This window comes from Plecotus auritus (genome assembly GCF_963455305.1).
Source record: "Plecotus auritus genome assembly, chromosome: 4".
Lineage (NCBI taxonomy): Eukaryota > Metazoa > Chordata > Mammalia > Chiroptera > Vespertilionidae > Plecotus > Plecotus auritus.
The window spans coordinates 82,329,153-82,345,501 of NC_137775.1; the positions used below are offsets into that span (position 1 = coordinate 82,329,153).

The 16,349-nt window shown below is 40.8% G+C and overlaps 1 protein-coding gene across 3 annotated transcripts in view; it reads left to right on the forward strand.

Annotated features, from left to right (window-relative positions):
- LOC308246626 (glutathione S-transferase A2) overlaps nucleotides 1-16,349 on the forward strand; it is a gene marked incomplete at both ends in the record, with an annotated part of 36,778 nt that overhangs the window by 19,580 nt on the left and 849 nt on the right. Inside the window, 6 exons of one of the 3 annotated variants that reach the window (XM_080665031.1) lie at nucleotides 679-760; nucleotides 5,591-5,697; nucleotides 10,386-10,437; nucleotides 11,442-11,574; nucleotides 13,418-13,559; nucleotides 15,713-15,844. The exons of 1 other annotated variant lie outside the window; for it this stretch is intronic. In XM_080665031.1, coding sequence (XP_080521157.1) covers nucleotides 5,611-5,697; nucleotides 10,386-10,437; nucleotides 11,442-11,574; nucleotides 13,418-13,559; nucleotides 15,713-15,844 — 546 coding nt within the window. Of the gene's footprint in view, nucleotides 1-678; nucleotides 761-5,590; nucleotides 5,698-10,385; nucleotides 10,438-11,441; nucleotides 11,575-13,417; nucleotides 13,560-15,712; nucleotides 15,845-16,349 lie in introns of those variants that run through there. One more of the 3 variants, XM_080665032.1, reaches the window with a different exon arrangement.

Here is a 16,349-nt window from a genome sequence, read left to right on the forward strand (position 1 = left end):
GGAAACAAGATAAAAGCCCTACCTCCAAAACTTCACAGAGCTAGGGGAAAACTGATATTAAACATATAAGGTCAATAATGCTGTAGTGGCTCAAAGTAGAGTATTCCAATCAGAACAGAGAGCTCGTGCAAAGGCCCAGAGGCTGGCGAGGCTGATATGAGTGTGGCATAGAGGAAAAGGTGTACTAATCAGGTTGCCAGATTTAGCAGAGAAAATACAGGATGCCCAGTTTAATGTGAATTTCAGATAAACAATAAGTACTTTTCTAGTATAAGAATGTCCCTTGTCTGAAATTCACATTTAATCAGGTGTCCTGTATTTTATCTGAAACCCAATAGAAAAAGTATTCCACAATCAGCTTGCCCTTTACTGACCTCAGCTCCCTTTGCTGCTCACATTACAGGTTTATCATCTGCCTTAGTCCTTGCATCCAATTCATGCAAACTTCACAGCAAACTCTTCAAAAAGCCCACTGATTGGCAGAGAGAGCTCCACAATCTGAAAAGTTTTGCTTAATCTTTTATTTGCTGACCTTGAGAAGGAACATATTAACCAGTTGTTTCGTGATCCAAGGATGACTTGTCATTTTTCTTCTTATTTAGCATTGAACCCATGGACCCTGAACATTGTGGGAGGGGCTTTCCCTTATTTGGAAGCTCCCCCTTTCAGGGAGGAGTTATTCAACTGTAAAAACAGCTGCCAAACACATGAAGAGGTGGCTGTGAGTTGCTGAGACAAGTGGGAGACAGACTTTAATAAGGTAAGTAAAGTACTGATTTTATAAACCTTCATATATGGCACCACATCCTCACAGAGAAGTCACTAAAACAATATATCAAAATGTGTCCATAGTACAAGAAAATATCTGTTTTATACTCACATTGTGCCTTCTTGGTGTGCTTAGGAAACAGTTCAAGAGTTGTTCATTCAATTGCTACTGGATGCATCTTTATGAAAATGTAAAAATGAAGAATTTAGAAAGCAAGGGCATGAGCATTGTGGTGTGAGAAAAAGTAATAATATGAGAAGAAAAAAATGATAGCATTTTAGGCAATCTGAGAACCTGACCAGTGCAGGACAGTGTAGGTGTTTGTACTGAAGTTTCTTTCTCTGTTGAAATAGTCAATGTGCAGCCATTGTGAATGGCAATACTGTAATACTTTGGAGGCTGTGAAAGTTCAAAATTAAATTTATTATGATAGGATGAAATCAGTCTGAAAGTCAGTGGCACTAGATTGCACTCAGTCTCTGCTGTGAATAGCTAACTGAGAAGTCCCTCGCTCTCTCTGGGGTTCATGGCCAGTCTAGCAAATGGCTGGAACAGTGTTCTCAACCGTGATGCTATTGGCGTGTTGTGCTGGGTCAGTGGTCGGCAAATTGTGGCTCGCGAGCCACATGCAGCTCTTTGGCCCCTTGAGTGTGGCTCTTCCACAAAATACAACAGCCTGGGTGAGTCTATTTTGAAGAAGGGGTGTTAGAAGAAGTTTAAGTTTAAAAAATTTGGCTCTCCAAAGAAATTTCAATTATTGTACTGTTGATATTTGGCTCTGTTGACTAATGAGTTTGCTGACCACTATGCTGGGTAATACATTGTTGTGAGGAGCTGTCCTGCCTATTGTTCTATTTTTTTATTATTTTGCTTTTTTGTTGAAAAATATTAAAGAAATGTGCATTTAATTAGTTTTAAGGAATGTACTTGACAATCATGTTAACATGTATTTTCTAAAATTTCCAAGCTTTACACCTTTAAGAAGCAGCAATGATCATTTGTTTATAAGTTGTATAAGAAATCATCACTTCATCAATTCAGTCACCATGGTTAAGGTTAATATTCTCACCTTTTCTCTTCATTTCACTCTGCAATTGCAGGAAGAACACAGAGTGGGGTAGAGTTCCATCCCGGTGCTATTTACAGTCTGTGGAGTTGAATGAGAGATGCAAATGGATAGAGAATTACTGCATTTTAAAAAAGACTTTATCTTGGAAAGATTACATAGATGTAACAGCCAACTGCAAAGTCAACCATAAAGTATTTTCAACTAAATACACAAAATATGTGTCTGTTAGGATAATGTGGTTAATGAAAAAAGCTGGATAACATGCAGATTGACTGTGGGTGAATAAAATCATATTTGTTCTGGAACTCTGAATCAAGAGATAGATTGAGCCCACAACCCAGGCATGTGGGTTTATCTATCTAAGCTAGTTAGCTAGATAAATAGATTGACAAATAGATGATTGGTAGATGTAGATGATAGACAGACAGATAATAGAGGATGGGCAGACAGAAAGATGATGATGATGATGAAGATAGATAGATAGATAGATAGATAGATAGATAGATAGATAGATAGATAGATTGATAGACAGATGTGCTAACCAATGTGTTCAAAGACTCACCCATCTCCCCAGAAATGGGAACAGGAGGGGACCTGCATTTGCTAATTCCTATTATGACTTTTATGTACATTTTCACATTTAATTTTCTCAATAGCTCTCAAAAGTACATATTACCTATCTCTATTTTTAAAAGAGAGAATTGGGGTGCAAATATTTAACAACCTGGCCACTATATGAACCTTATAAAGAAAGGAGTTGGGCTTTGTCTCTAAGTCTCCCATCTCTGTGCTAAGAAATGCTGTGAGGGCTGTCTTGGAGCCTGCAAACCAGCCTCAAGAAAGCCGGGACCTGCATGAGAGGTCGCTGGGACTGCGCTGCTGGTTTCCAGGACTACAGCGAGGGACTAGCTCTCCACTGAACGCCACAAGACACTGACTCCAGCAATGGGACCCAACCTGATGCCTGTTCTCCCCCAGCAGTCTGTGACCCCTGAGGGCATGGAGCAGGCTTGGTTCCAGTGTTTAACCTTATCAGGGTGTGACAAATGAGGGCTGTGACATAGTCAGGTGCTCATGTCTGCCCACCAGACTGTGACCAATGGTAGCAAGGATCAGTCCTGGTTCCTGTCTTTCTCAGCTGACTCTGACCCAGAGGGCAAGGAGCTGGTCTGGTGACTGTGTCTACCACATATGGCTCCCAGAGGGCTGGAACCAGCTTCAGTCCTTCTGTGCCTCAAAGCAGCATATAATCAATTTTGGTTTTAGTCCAGTTTTATAAGTTAGTAACTGATAAATGTAGTCCTTTTGCATTTCTTGTGATAGTAAACCATTTGGATTTGATTTTGTTAAAAAAAAACTCTGTGATGAGGACCACCCCGAGAGACTTAGCTCCTTTACTACGGAATTATCATCGGACATATTCCTTTCAAGCTGACTTCCTCATTCAAGTGAAATATAGTGATGATAGTTCCCAATTCACTCACAGTTTTTTAGGATATCAATGTAAAGCAAGGCATGCACGTATTAGTATTTCTTCTTGTCAAACCCCTAAAAATCAGGGAACAAAAAGGAATTTGTGAGTTTAATACTTTTCTCTTTCCCTCCTCTTTAACCATTAGCTGGCTAATGGGTTCTGAGTGGGAAAATGAACAAGGGTCTCAGAGAGAAGCAAAAAGCCTGCCAAAGTGTTATGAAATCAGAAGATGAGTTCAAACTAGCCTAACACTAACAAAGCATAGGAGAGTAGGGGTGGTGCTTTGTCTGTTTAAACTTCAGTTTCCTCAAGTTTAAAAAAGGCTATTAGAAGCTGTTTCCTAGGGTCATTGTAGAGGGTAGATACTGAGAATCAGGAACAAAGGTGTGTGACCTCTGGCAAGTCGTTGACTATCTGTGGTTCTCATTTTCTGTTGACCAGGCAGTTTCATGATAACTTTTGGCCCAGTCATATCAGGACATTGGGTACCTCCTATTTGGAAGGGAAAGAAAGTTGTTTTTAAGGAGGAGCTTTATGATAAAACATTACATAAGATAGAAATTATTTCTCTTTGTAACTTGATCATCAATCAATGGAGGAGGCAGCTTAGTGAGAGGATTTGAGTCACTAAGCTCTGTGAATTCTAGTCCATAGCAAACACCTGCCACATGCTAGTGCTAAATTCTCCTCTTCATTCTGCTGAATCATTGCATCTCCATTTCCCATGATAAGAAAGTACAATAGACAAAATCTCCACTTATAAAACAGGTTGATTGCCCAGCTAGCATGGCTCAGTGGTTGAGCGTGAACCTAAGAACCAGGAGGTCATGGTTTGATTCCCAGCCAGGACACACCCCTGGGTTGTGGGCTCAATCCCCAGTGTATGTCTTGCAGGAGGCCACCAATCAATTATTCTCTGTCATCATTGATGTTTCTATCTCTCTCTCTGCCTCCCTTCCTCTCTGAAATCAATAAAAAAATATTTTTAAAAATAACAAACATAAAACCCAAAACAGGTTGATTAAATATGTTTCCACAATAGTTTTTACTTTCTAAAGCTTAGATTTTTGAATCTCACATTAACAATGTGGATATTAAAAACATTTTGGTATTAAAATTCAAGTCCACTCACTTTTTCAGAGATATATCCATTGGGTAAAGAGAAGTATATGTTTTGTCTCAAACTCCACAACAACAAAAATGTTCAAGAGAATTAATGTTTTCTAAACAGCACTTGAGATCTAAGTCCTGGCTTTGTGATTCATGCTTTTAATGAGTCCTGTGTGTTTCCATTCACACAATGATAGACCTAGTTCTGTCCCTTGTTGGAGCCATTGAGTTTCATTCTCAGGTTTCTGGTTATGTCCAGTTTCTATGCAGCCTGGGATAGGCCAGACACAACCAAAGTATCTCCTCCTCTTATAATAACCAAGGAAGTGTGCACATATGCACACACCTACACAAACAACAAACAGCCGACACTAAACCTCATGAAACAATGATTATCTGTTCTACCTAATATGCACTCTGATATTTTCTATTTTTTTATTTCATTTTTTAAGTTGGTGGATACCACTTAACCTTGAGCAAGTTACTCTGGAAGCCTCGGTATCCCCAAATGTAAAAGGAAAGTAATAACAGAATCCATCTCAGGTGATTTTTATAGGATTAAGTGAAGATAAATAGGTGAGAGAATGCCCATTGTATGGTAGGCATTGAACAAATGTTAGTTCCATTCCATAGACTGTCAGGTTAATGCAGTAACATTAATTTTCTAGCTTATAAAACACACCAAGTATAGGTAAGATGTAGAATTCCAAAAAAGGTAAGGAATTAGCATCCTATGTTTGTGGAAAGAATTAGGGTCTTTTGAGCTACAATTGAGTGAGTCTCTGCCCTAAGTTCAGCTTTTGAACAAATGCAGCATAACCTCCAGGGTGCTGAGGACTGACTGCTCCCTCCTCCTCCTCCTTCTCAGTGAAGTCCTCTGGTTTCAAGGTGCCCCACAGGTTCCCAGGGCCCACACCTGGGTGGTTTCCAGCCCTGCCCTTTTTTAGTTCATTTTTAGATTTCCATTTCCATCACTAGTGGGAGTATGACTGTGAATGTGCCTTTGCTTTCATGAGCTGAATAATGGGTGTAATAACTAATTCATGGGGCTGTTATGAGGATTAAAGATATAATGTGTTCAAAGGGCCAGAATCATTAGGAGATTTTCAAACAGTGAATGTTTGCTTTTGTGTTTCATTCGTTCGTTCATTCATTCATTCATGTTTAGAGAATTCAGGAGACTGCATCATGGCTGGGAAGCCCAAGCTTCACTACTTCAATGCACGAGGCCGAATGGAGTCCATCCGGTGGCTCCTGGCTGCAGCTGGAGTTGAGGTGGGTTCTGAGTTCTGTCATCTTAAGTTGCATCTAAAATTGACTGTAATGAAGCACTTTTGTTACCGGACAGGGACTGGCCCGGAGAGGGTCTGCCTCAGGCCAGGGTGCAGAGTGTGGGTTCTTGACTTGGTGTAGGAAAGGTTTCACAACACGAGTTCAGGTGATTTTGAGAGTACTGTAAATTTGTTTAACTTTTTAAAAGATGGGGAAGTGAAGCAAAGGAAGGACTTAGGGGAGAAGAATCAACAGGAGAGAGGCTAGGCAGTGGTCTGCTTTGGCTCCCTAGAAACGTTAGAGGAAAGAAGTGAGCCAAGGTGGGGCTGCTGTTAGCTCACTGGGAAGTAAAGGTCACAGTGATACAAGTGAGCCAAGGCAGGGATGGTTTTAGCTCACTGGGAAGTCAGAGAAAAGGGGGCCTTGGCGATAGGATGAGGCGGTGAGCCCGCTGCTCTCCTGGTTGCAAGTCTCATGGAGACCTTTAGAGTTTCAGAGCAAGTAAAAAGTTCATGCCCAAGAAGGGGCATGGGTGTGCTCTAGAATGAGCCTGCACTTGGTCTTTATCCTGAGGGCTTTTTATCTATTTTTTTTTTTTTCCTGTGGAGGAGAGTCTTAGGGGGAGGGCGTTCATAGAATATTCATCAGCTTTCCAGTTGTGTTTTTAACATGTTGATGCATCCAAATAAGTGTATAGGGAGTTCAGGATTATTCTTTCGTCTGCTTTGCTATTTTACTTTTATCTTGGGTCTGTCTGGTTCTAATGGGGTTTTTGTTATTTTTTTTCCCCTGACTTCATTTTTCCTTGGGTTTGGCTGGCACAAATGGCATTAATTGGGTCTCTGTGTTCTATTTCCCCGACCAGGTGAGTTAAGCTACGTATTCTCTGGTCAGGGAGAAGTATTAACCATTTGCTCCCAAGTGTCCTTGGTTAGGGAAGATATGGTCTTGTGTTTCACTAGATGTCCATAGGTTGTTCAAATTGTTTGGCCTGGTTTAATGTTCTTGTCTCAGTTTCCCTATTCCACTTGCCCAGGAATTTTCCTAGCTTCTTACTGTCCTGCCACACTTTCTCAGTAAGCTATAAGCTTTTTTTAAGCTTCTCATGAGTTTTGCATTAAAACGAAAACTGCCAGTTATTAAGAGATGAACAGATTTAACCTAATGTATTATTAAAATTTCCTCTCACCCTGTCTGGTTTTGCTAAGTGGTTAGAACAATGGTCCCCAAAGTGAAAGGTCACTGTTGGAATTCCTGGTCCAGGGCACATACCTGGGTTGCCAGTTCTATCCCCGCCCTGGTCAGTGTGGGTGAAGGAAGCAAACAATTGATATGTCTCTCTCACATCAATGTTTCTCTTTCTCTCTCCTCCTCCTCCTCCTCCTCCTCCTCCTCCTCCTCCTCCTTCTCCTTCTTCTCCCTTCCTTCCTTCCTCCCTCCCTCCCTTCCACTCTCTCTCTAAAGAAAAAAAAAGTAATGGAAAAAATATCCTTGGGTGGGGATTAACAACAACAACAAAAAATTCTTCTCATTAGGGAACACAAACAGTTAAAATAACTTTAAGAAACTAATCACAATGTGTGGGCCTTATTTGGATTTGAATTTAAACACACTGTAAAATATCATTTGTAACATTTATGCAACATTAAAAACATGAACATTGATTGAATATTGGATGATATTAAAGAATCATTGTTGATGTTTTAAGTATGATCATGTATTGTGGTTATTTTAAAAATAATTCTTATGTTTTAGAGCAGTGGTCAGCAAACTGAGGCTCGCGAGCCACATGCGGCTTGTGAGCCGTGGTTTGCCGCTCTGTTGACTAATGAGTTTGCCGACCACTGGACTATACTAAATGTTACCATGTAGTTGGAAGCTGTGAGGATTAGGCAATTGTGGCATATTGTGTGCAAATAGGTAACGGGTAGTATATGACAGTGGTCGGCAAACTCATTAGTCAACAGAGCGGCAAACCGCGGCTCGCGAGCCGCAGTTTGCCAACCACTGTTTTAGAAGAACAGATTGAAGTATTTAAAGGTGAAATATATGATGTCTAGAATTGGCTTCAAATTAGTACAAGAGCGGCAGAGTGGGCATAAACACGACATAGGGTTGGATTGAGTCGGTAATTATTGAAGTTGGGTGATGGGTACAGGAGGATACTTTTCTGTTTATTTTTATGCTAGAAATTTCCATAATCAAGAGATAAAAATCTATTAGAAAATAAATGTAATTTAAGTTAAAGCCTAAACCAGAAATATGGGGAGAAGCAGACTAAGAAACTGTGTGTTAAAAGATTTAACACACCCACTCAGCATCGATTTGGTTGAGCGCCTTTCAGGGCCAGCTTCTGTGCTAGGTTCTGGGGATACACAGATGAACAAGACACACAAGGTCCCTGCCCTCAGGAGGCTTATATTTCAGTCAGGATGCAGACAAGTAAACAGGTGAACACTTACCTTGTCAAAATTCCAGATTGTCTGTGGAAAACTGGTCATTTCTGTGGCACTCTGTTGAGCTCTGCCCTCTAGAGATGTCAATGAGAAACACACCTATCAGTCCAGATCAGAGGGCCCCAGCATCTCTATGGAACCCAGAGAGGAAGTCGTGGATGAACTCAGGGATCTGGTCCCTCAGGTCAGAGCAGTAAAAGAAGGTTTCAGGTGCGGTAGTGTTGTGTGACAGGAGCTTCCCTCCAAGTGCTCCCTCCTAGTGTTATCCCTCCATAGTATATGTACCTTGGCTTGTACTTTTTTGATTGTTTCATGAATGCTTAGGAGTTTAGCTTGTTCCTTTCTCTATTTTATAACTAAAAAAAAGTTCAGAAATGCAAATAGTGCCACCCAGTTTTTTTCTTTATATATACCAGTAGCCCAACGTTTTTGTTGTAGTCCAGACTTCAGCTTTGGGGTTCAGCACAGGAGGTGAGCAGCAGGTGATTCTGAGAGCATCCCAGGCTTCCTCTCCTCTACAACAGCTTGACTGAAGAGGGTGTGGGGCAAAGAATGTAGGTCAACAACAGAGTATATTTTCACCAAGGTTAGATTGCTTTAAATTTAACAAATAAAGGGAGAGGATGGTTGATATGAAAAGCAGCCATCCTTAAAACCTAATGACAACTTATATTTATTGAGCACCTACTGTGTGCACCTATTACTGATCAAAGGCCTTTGCATACCTAACTGAATTTATTCCGATCAACCTATAGTACAGATACCATATCTACACACATTTTATAAATGAGAATATAGACATGCAAAGAGTCAGTAATATGCTCAAGTTCAAGAAAACAGTACATGAAAGAGGTGATATTCACATCCCAGGGATCATATCAAAAACTAAAGTTGTTTTTTGGTTAAAATTTAAAAACTAATTTGGGGGCCCTTTTTCCTTTCTTTAATTGGGAATTCTACCTTAATGTGTGCCAGACTTTTCAAAAGAGGAAATTCTGAGTAGAAAGGGTTCATGTGATAAATGAAAAAACAGAAGAAATCTCCAGAAAAAAAAACCACACCTAAATTAAATGAAAGCAAGCAAACTACTAGATATGGAGTTCAAAACAATGGTTATGAGGTTGCTCAAGTATCTTAATGAGGGCTTCAAGGGACTTGGTGCGACTTTCAGGGATATTAATGAGAATTTCAAGAAAATTAGTGAGAACATAAGTGACCTGAATAAGAACCAGTCAGAAATTAAGCATATACTAACTGAAATAAAGAATAATTTACAAATAATAATTCAAGCATACCAACATTCATATTATGGGGGTGCCAGGAGAAGAAGAGAGAGAGAGAGAGAGAGCAATATATTGAAAACCTATTTGAAGAAATAATGAAAGAAAACTTCCCACTACATGGTGAAAGAAATAGACTTACAAGTCTAGGAAGTGCAAAGAGTCCCAAACAGGCACACACCAAGACACGTCATAATTAAAATGCCAAGGGTTAAAGACAAAGAGAGAATTTTCAAAGCAGCATGAGAAAAGCAGTTAGTTACCTACAAGAGAGCGCCCGTATGACTTTCAGCTGATTTCTCAACAGAAACTGTGCAGGCCAGAAGGGAATGGCAAGAAATATTCAAAGTAATGAATAGGAAGAAATTACAACCAAGATTACTCTACCCAGCAAAGCTATCATTTAGAATTGAAGGTCAGATAAAGAGTTTCACAGCATTACATGAAATATTGAAGGGTATTCTTTAAGATGAGAAAGAGAAGAAGGAGGAGAAGAGGAAGAAGAAGAAGAAAGAGGAGGAGGAGGAGGAGGAGGAGGAGGAGGAGGAGGAGGCAATAAATACATATGTATCAACAATTGTATCTAAAAATTAAAATAAACAAACAAGGAATCTAATGAGCAAAATAAATCATGTATAAAATAAAACCAGAGGCATGGAAACAGGGAACAGACTGATAAATCTCAGAGGTAAGGGGGGAGGGAGGGGAAAAGATTAACCAAAGATCTTTAAAAAAAAACCCACAAAGATCTTATATGCATATATGCATTACCTATAAACAAAGACAATAGGGTGGTGAAGGCCTGGAATGAAGTGGGAACTGGGTAGCGGGGGTCAATAGGGGGAAAAAAGGAGAGTATCTGTAATACTCACAACAATAATGTGTTGTTTTTTTTTAAGTTCTATACTGCTATGGAATGAGTAACAAGAACTTCTTTACTATTTCTGCTTTCCAGTTTGAAGAGCAATTTTTGCAAAGTCCCGAAGACCTGGAAAAGTTAAGAAATGGTAAGACTATGTATCTAAATTGCTCTGATTAACAGTATCTATAAAGTCAATAGTGAGATTTGAACACCAAGCAATGCCTATTTGTGTATATGGTGGGAGCTGGCAGGGGTTGGGGGGGCATAGAGAGGAAGAAAAGTGGTTCAAGTGTAAGGATGGGGGTCCTTGAACAGGTCTTATTACTCAGGATAGGAAGGGCTTGAACTCTCAGAGTATTTGCCAAGCAACCATCCCCTGTGAGCTGGAATATCCCCTTTTTGCTTCTCCTGCCTTTCTGCACCCACCATGAGTGAAGGTGTGTCTGCTCAGGACCCCATCTATCCACCGACACTCAAACACATGCATCAGGGTGAAGAGAGTAGAAATAAGCCCAGCAGTTGCCTTCAATCTGGCAGGTTTGACAAGACTCAGGCAGGTTTGACAAGGTAATATCCCAGTAGTATTACAGACTCAGATAACAAGATGGTATTGAATTAGTTGGAAGGCCACGTGACAGTATGAAGAGAAAGACAAAGAGAAAGATCCAGCAGCATTGGAGTCTGGAAAGCAGGGCCTGCCTGCACACACTGATCAATGCTAGAGTTTGAAGAGCACACAGAACAGCTACATAGAAATCTCACTTAGAATTTGCCTTAATGCCACGAACCCCACAAGACTTACTTTGGGAACTCCCCATTTGAAATGGCATCTGGCTGGTGGCCCTTGGCAGCCTCTCTCCAACTTCTTCCTAAATTATCCACAAAGATAAGTCAATTAAAAAACACAGACACCTACTATGTATCTAGATGGGAAGTGAAAAAAGATAAGTGAAATAATAAATTAAAAAAATAAAAGGAGATTGAAGAAAAAGGTTACAGGAAGCAGAAACCCAATATTATTTCTATTAAAACGTTACCAGGCCATAATTTTTTGTTTCCATTCATATATTTAGTCATTTTAACAAACATCTGTTCATCCTATGAGTGTGGAGACGTTTCACTCTACTTTTTCTTTTCTTTTTTCAAAAGATGGGTCTTTGATGTTCCAGCAAGTGCCCATGGTGGAAATCGATGGGATGAAGCTGGCACAGACCAGAGCCATTCTCAACTACATTGCCGCCAAACACAACCTCTATGGGAAAGACATAAAGGAGAGAGCCCTGTAGGTATTTTTTATGTGTGTTTTTTCATCAACAATTAATAAAAATTTAGATTCTTCCTTGAATGAGCAGGATTGTGTCGGGGGATCATAACCAGCAGCAGCATGGGCCTTGGAGGTAAATGCAGAGGTCCAGGCCAGCAGGGGGCATGAGGAGGAGGGATTCCACTTCTTAGAGAAGAAGATTCAGTCCATGGCTGTAGCACAGGCAGTGACAGAGGTTTCCAAACACTGGTGAACTATGAAGCCAGGAGGATGGTGGAGTCATGACTCCAGGTGCTCAGGCCTTTCAGGAAGAGGCTGAGGGAGGAAAGGATCCAAAGGAGCTACTTTTCAAGTTCCAGAAATTACAGGAATAGTTTCCAGGAACCGAATTTATCAGCCTGTTGTGTGGACTGGCCACTTGACAAAGATTTGTAAAGGTTGGTGCCCAAGATGCTACGGTTGCCTGGAGCATTTTGATGTAAGTACTGAAGCAGCCAGATTCATTCAATACAACTACATCTGGGGAGGGGTCTCTTCCCTGTTGTGATGGGACCACATGGTTGAAACTAAAATCTTGTAAGGAACTGACAGTTACCCAAAACGTTAAACATAAATTTACCATATCAGCACCTCCATTACTAAGTATGCATGTACCCAAAAGAGTAAAAAATATATCCACACTCAAACCTGTACAAAAATGTTCATAATAGCATTATTTATAATATTCAAAAAGTGGAAACAACAAGTGTCCATCAACCAATGAATGGATGAACAAAGTTTTGTGTATCCATGAATGTAATATTATTTGGCCAGGAAAAGGAGTAACAGTCAATAAGCCTTGAAAACATTACATTGCGTAAAAGAAACCAGACATCAAAGGCTCATGTTGTATGATGTCTTTCAGATGAAGTGTCAAGAACATTTCTTTTCATAGAAACAGAAAGCAATTTTGGTTTCCAGGGGCTGGGAGACAGTGGGGTGGCGGGGGAGAGAGAATGTGGAATGCTGCGGGAGCACACAGCATTTCCCTTGGGGGGGGGGGGTGGAAATATTCTGAAATTAGAGTGCAGTGATGGCACAGAAACCTGTGAATTTATGAAAAATCACAAAATTGTACATTTAAAAAAGTGGCATTATGGTGTTTGAATTAAATGTCTATAAAATTTTTATCTTTTAAAAAAGAAAACCTCTTATAGAAAGCCCAGTTAGGCACAATAAAAACATATCTCCTGGAATATGCACTGGTTGGAACTATATATAGGATTGCACCCATTCAGGTAAAGTTTTAGGTGGAGACTTGAGCAGTGCAAACATAGCCAAAGTTTAGAAACATCACATGGAGCGGGTTGGGAACTGTGTTCTATGGGAACTCATTGGAAGATCTGCTAATATTGGGCATATAAACGGGCCTGGGTGGTGTAACAGGGTGAGAGAGGGAGGGGGACATGGCTGAGGTGTCTGTGCCAGGGACTCTCTGCAGATTCCTCAGGTGGCAGGCCTTTAGCCTATGGATCACATGGAGTTTGTGCCCAAAACCAACCACAGCAGAGGTGGCAAACCTTAGGTAGCATCTCACTGGGTACCTGCAGTGACTCCACCATTTCTCCAAGCCTGTGACTCTGGACACCTCACTGATGTTCTCTGTCAGGATATTTGGTCATGGGCATAACAAAAATTTTAGACGTAGCTATTACCTTGATATGAAATATTAAAATTAGGTGAATATCATACCTGAATGACTGGCTTATAAAAATACACCCAATGGAGTTGCCCTCTCCTATTTCCCCATTCTTTTAGATTTTTAAACTATAACATGTAAAGGCAGGTGACAGTTGACAAATGGGTCATTTTTGTCTTTGAGGATTGATATGTATTCAGAAGGTATGGCAGATTTGAATGAAATGATCTTGCATTTGCCACTATGCCCACCCGATCAAAAAGATGCCAAGATGACCCAGATCAGAGAGAAAACAACGAATCGTTATTTCCCAGCCTTTGAAAAGGTAAGTGGGCTGTTCAGTGTTTGGGGCACTGAGACTAGAGGACAAAGAGAACTGGTGCCTAGGCAGTCCTGGGTCTTTGACCTTCACTTCCAATGGGCCCTCCTGACTACTGATGGAGCACCCTGGCTCTCCGGGGATGTTATCAAAATCAGCTGTGGGGAGGATATGTACCTGTTATACCCAAGTTATAATCTGTCAGAAAAATTTCTTTAAAAAAAAAAAACAAATATATTTTTACTACTTTCAGAGAGGAAGGGAGAGGGAGAGAGAGATAGAAACATCAATGATGAGAAAGAATCATTGATTGACTACCTCTGCATGACCCACATTGGGGATTGAGCCTGCAATCCAGGCATGTGCCCTGACCGTAATCCATGACCTCCTGTTTCATAGGTCGACGCTCAACCACTGAGCAACACCGGCTGAGCCAAAATTTTAATTTACTAGGACCTGATTTAGAATTCTCTATTTGATGGCATTTTATGGCCACAGTTAAGAGTGTGAGCTGTGAAAGGTTCTGGGAGTCAAAACTAGCGATTGGAGTGGATGTGGCAGAATACCATGAAGGGGCTTTTCATCCAAGAGAAGCAGGAAGAAAGCAACTTATCAGAAAATATGCTGGCAACATGTGTAGGAAACATGAGACGGATTGCCCAACCATGTTTCTGGGACGGATGAGAAGTATCTAAACAGAGATGGGGGCAGTGGGATGGAGAGGAAGAGACAGATGAAAAGATGTTAAGGAACAAACAATCTACAAAATATTGGATTGTTAGACTGTAGGGGAAAGCTATGCAAGCCAAGGAAATAAAGTTCCATGATTTTGTATGTAGTGCAAACCATAATTTGTTTCTTTGAAGGTAAAAAAAGATTTCAAGATCCAAATTTCCTGAAATCAAACTAAATAAAAATTGTGGACCAAAATAATGATTGTAAGGCTACAGAAGGCTTACATATAAAAAAGGTTTAACACTAATACACTCATCTTTATAAAGCATTAAAAAGCACTTATGAAACATTCTTTCATTCTACAAATTTTTAATTCATTACTTGTGTGTTGGTCCATATTCAAAGAGCGAAAAATGTAATAGTAATCTAATAATACACTCTCCTGGGCCTTGTGGTACTGAGAGTTTAGGGAACATTCACTCAATGACAAGGTCAGTAGGCACTGCAGTTTGAGGATGCAGATACTTTGAAATCAAAGAGCTCCTGAAAACATCAGTTAAAAATGTATGTTACAAAATAGGTTTTGACCTTATCATATTCTTTACCAAATAATTATCCATTCTTTTATATGCATGCACGATCTGAAAGTGTATTTGCCAATGTGTTAATATCTTTAGTTGGTGGTGCTATGTGTGTTTATTCTCTTCATATTTTATGATTGCTGGAATATTTTAATAAATATCATACATTTCCCCCAAACTTTTATTCTGAAAAATTTCATACATTCAGAATAATTGGACACATATGCACCCACCATGGGGATACAACCATTAACCTTTCATTATGTTTGCTTTATCATGAGTTTCTATCTCTGAGTCCCTCTCTCTATCAATCAAACATGTTGTTTTTGCATAAATTACAAAGTGCATTTCAGGTATCACTGCAGTTCACACATAGACATTTCAGCAGCAGATCATAACATAGTGCAACCTAGGAGACAGAGCCCATATTGCAAGAGAGATCGTGAGTTCAGGTTGACCCAGGTTTGCATGAGGTTCCAAAGAGATAGACCAGGAAATGAGTAGAGGAGAAATGTAGGCTCTGATATAGTCTGCTCAGGATTGAAGAAGGATGTCCTAGAGATGGATCTTTGCCCAAGTGAGAGAGGAGACAGAGAGAAGGAGAGAGAGAGAGAGAGAGAGAGAGAGAGAGAGAGAGAGAGAGAGCGCCATGTGCTAAAGTTCAGGGCTCCAAAGGGCAGAGCAAGGGGCCAACAGAGACACAGTGCAGCCAGTGCTAGGCCTGGGCCAGCGCAAGATGCATAGAGGGAGCCCACTGATATGGGAATGGGAAAAAGATGGTAGCCTGCACCTGTCCAGGGAGACAGCAGAGATGGGAAGCCGCCCTTGAGAGACCTGGGCAGGAGCAGGGGGACCCAGCCTGAGTGCACCTGAGTTCATAACCTGCTTTCTCCATTGCACCAGGTGTTGAAGAGCCACGGACAACACTACCTGGTTGGCAACAGGCTGAGCAGGGCCGACATTCACCTGGTTGAACTTATCTACTCTGTTGAAGAGATTGACCCCAGCCTTCTGGCCAATTTCCCGCTGCTGAAGGTGACCCCTTTCACAGCCCTGGGGAGGGAACCCACATCTCCATCTTGGAATCTGATATCTGGGCTCTTGGACTGGCGATGTTATGATTGCATCATTGTCCACGCCCCGCTGCCCTCAGGTCTCCAAAATTTGCTCGTAGGTCCTGGTCTGTGGCAGGAAAAGAATCTTGTTTTGCCAAGGAAATTGGAGGTGGATGCTGCCCCAACTAGAATAGTTTGTCTTTCACAATGAGAGTGATCCAGGGCTCAGCGTCTCTGTCCTCAGCTCCTGCTCTTTTTCTCAAGTACTGTGCTTCCCTCCCCACTGCCCCTTTTCTCTCTCTCTCTCTCTTTCTCTCTCTCTCTCTCTATCTCAATTGCTCTTGACTGTCCTCATGGTTGACCTTCTATATTTTCTATCTTCAGTTCCAGCCCAGTTGTCCCACATATTCATTTCTCCAGTTTGGAGCCTTTCCCTGTGTTGCTCTGACAGACACATTAGTCTTCCTTGTCTGCACAAAAGTGAT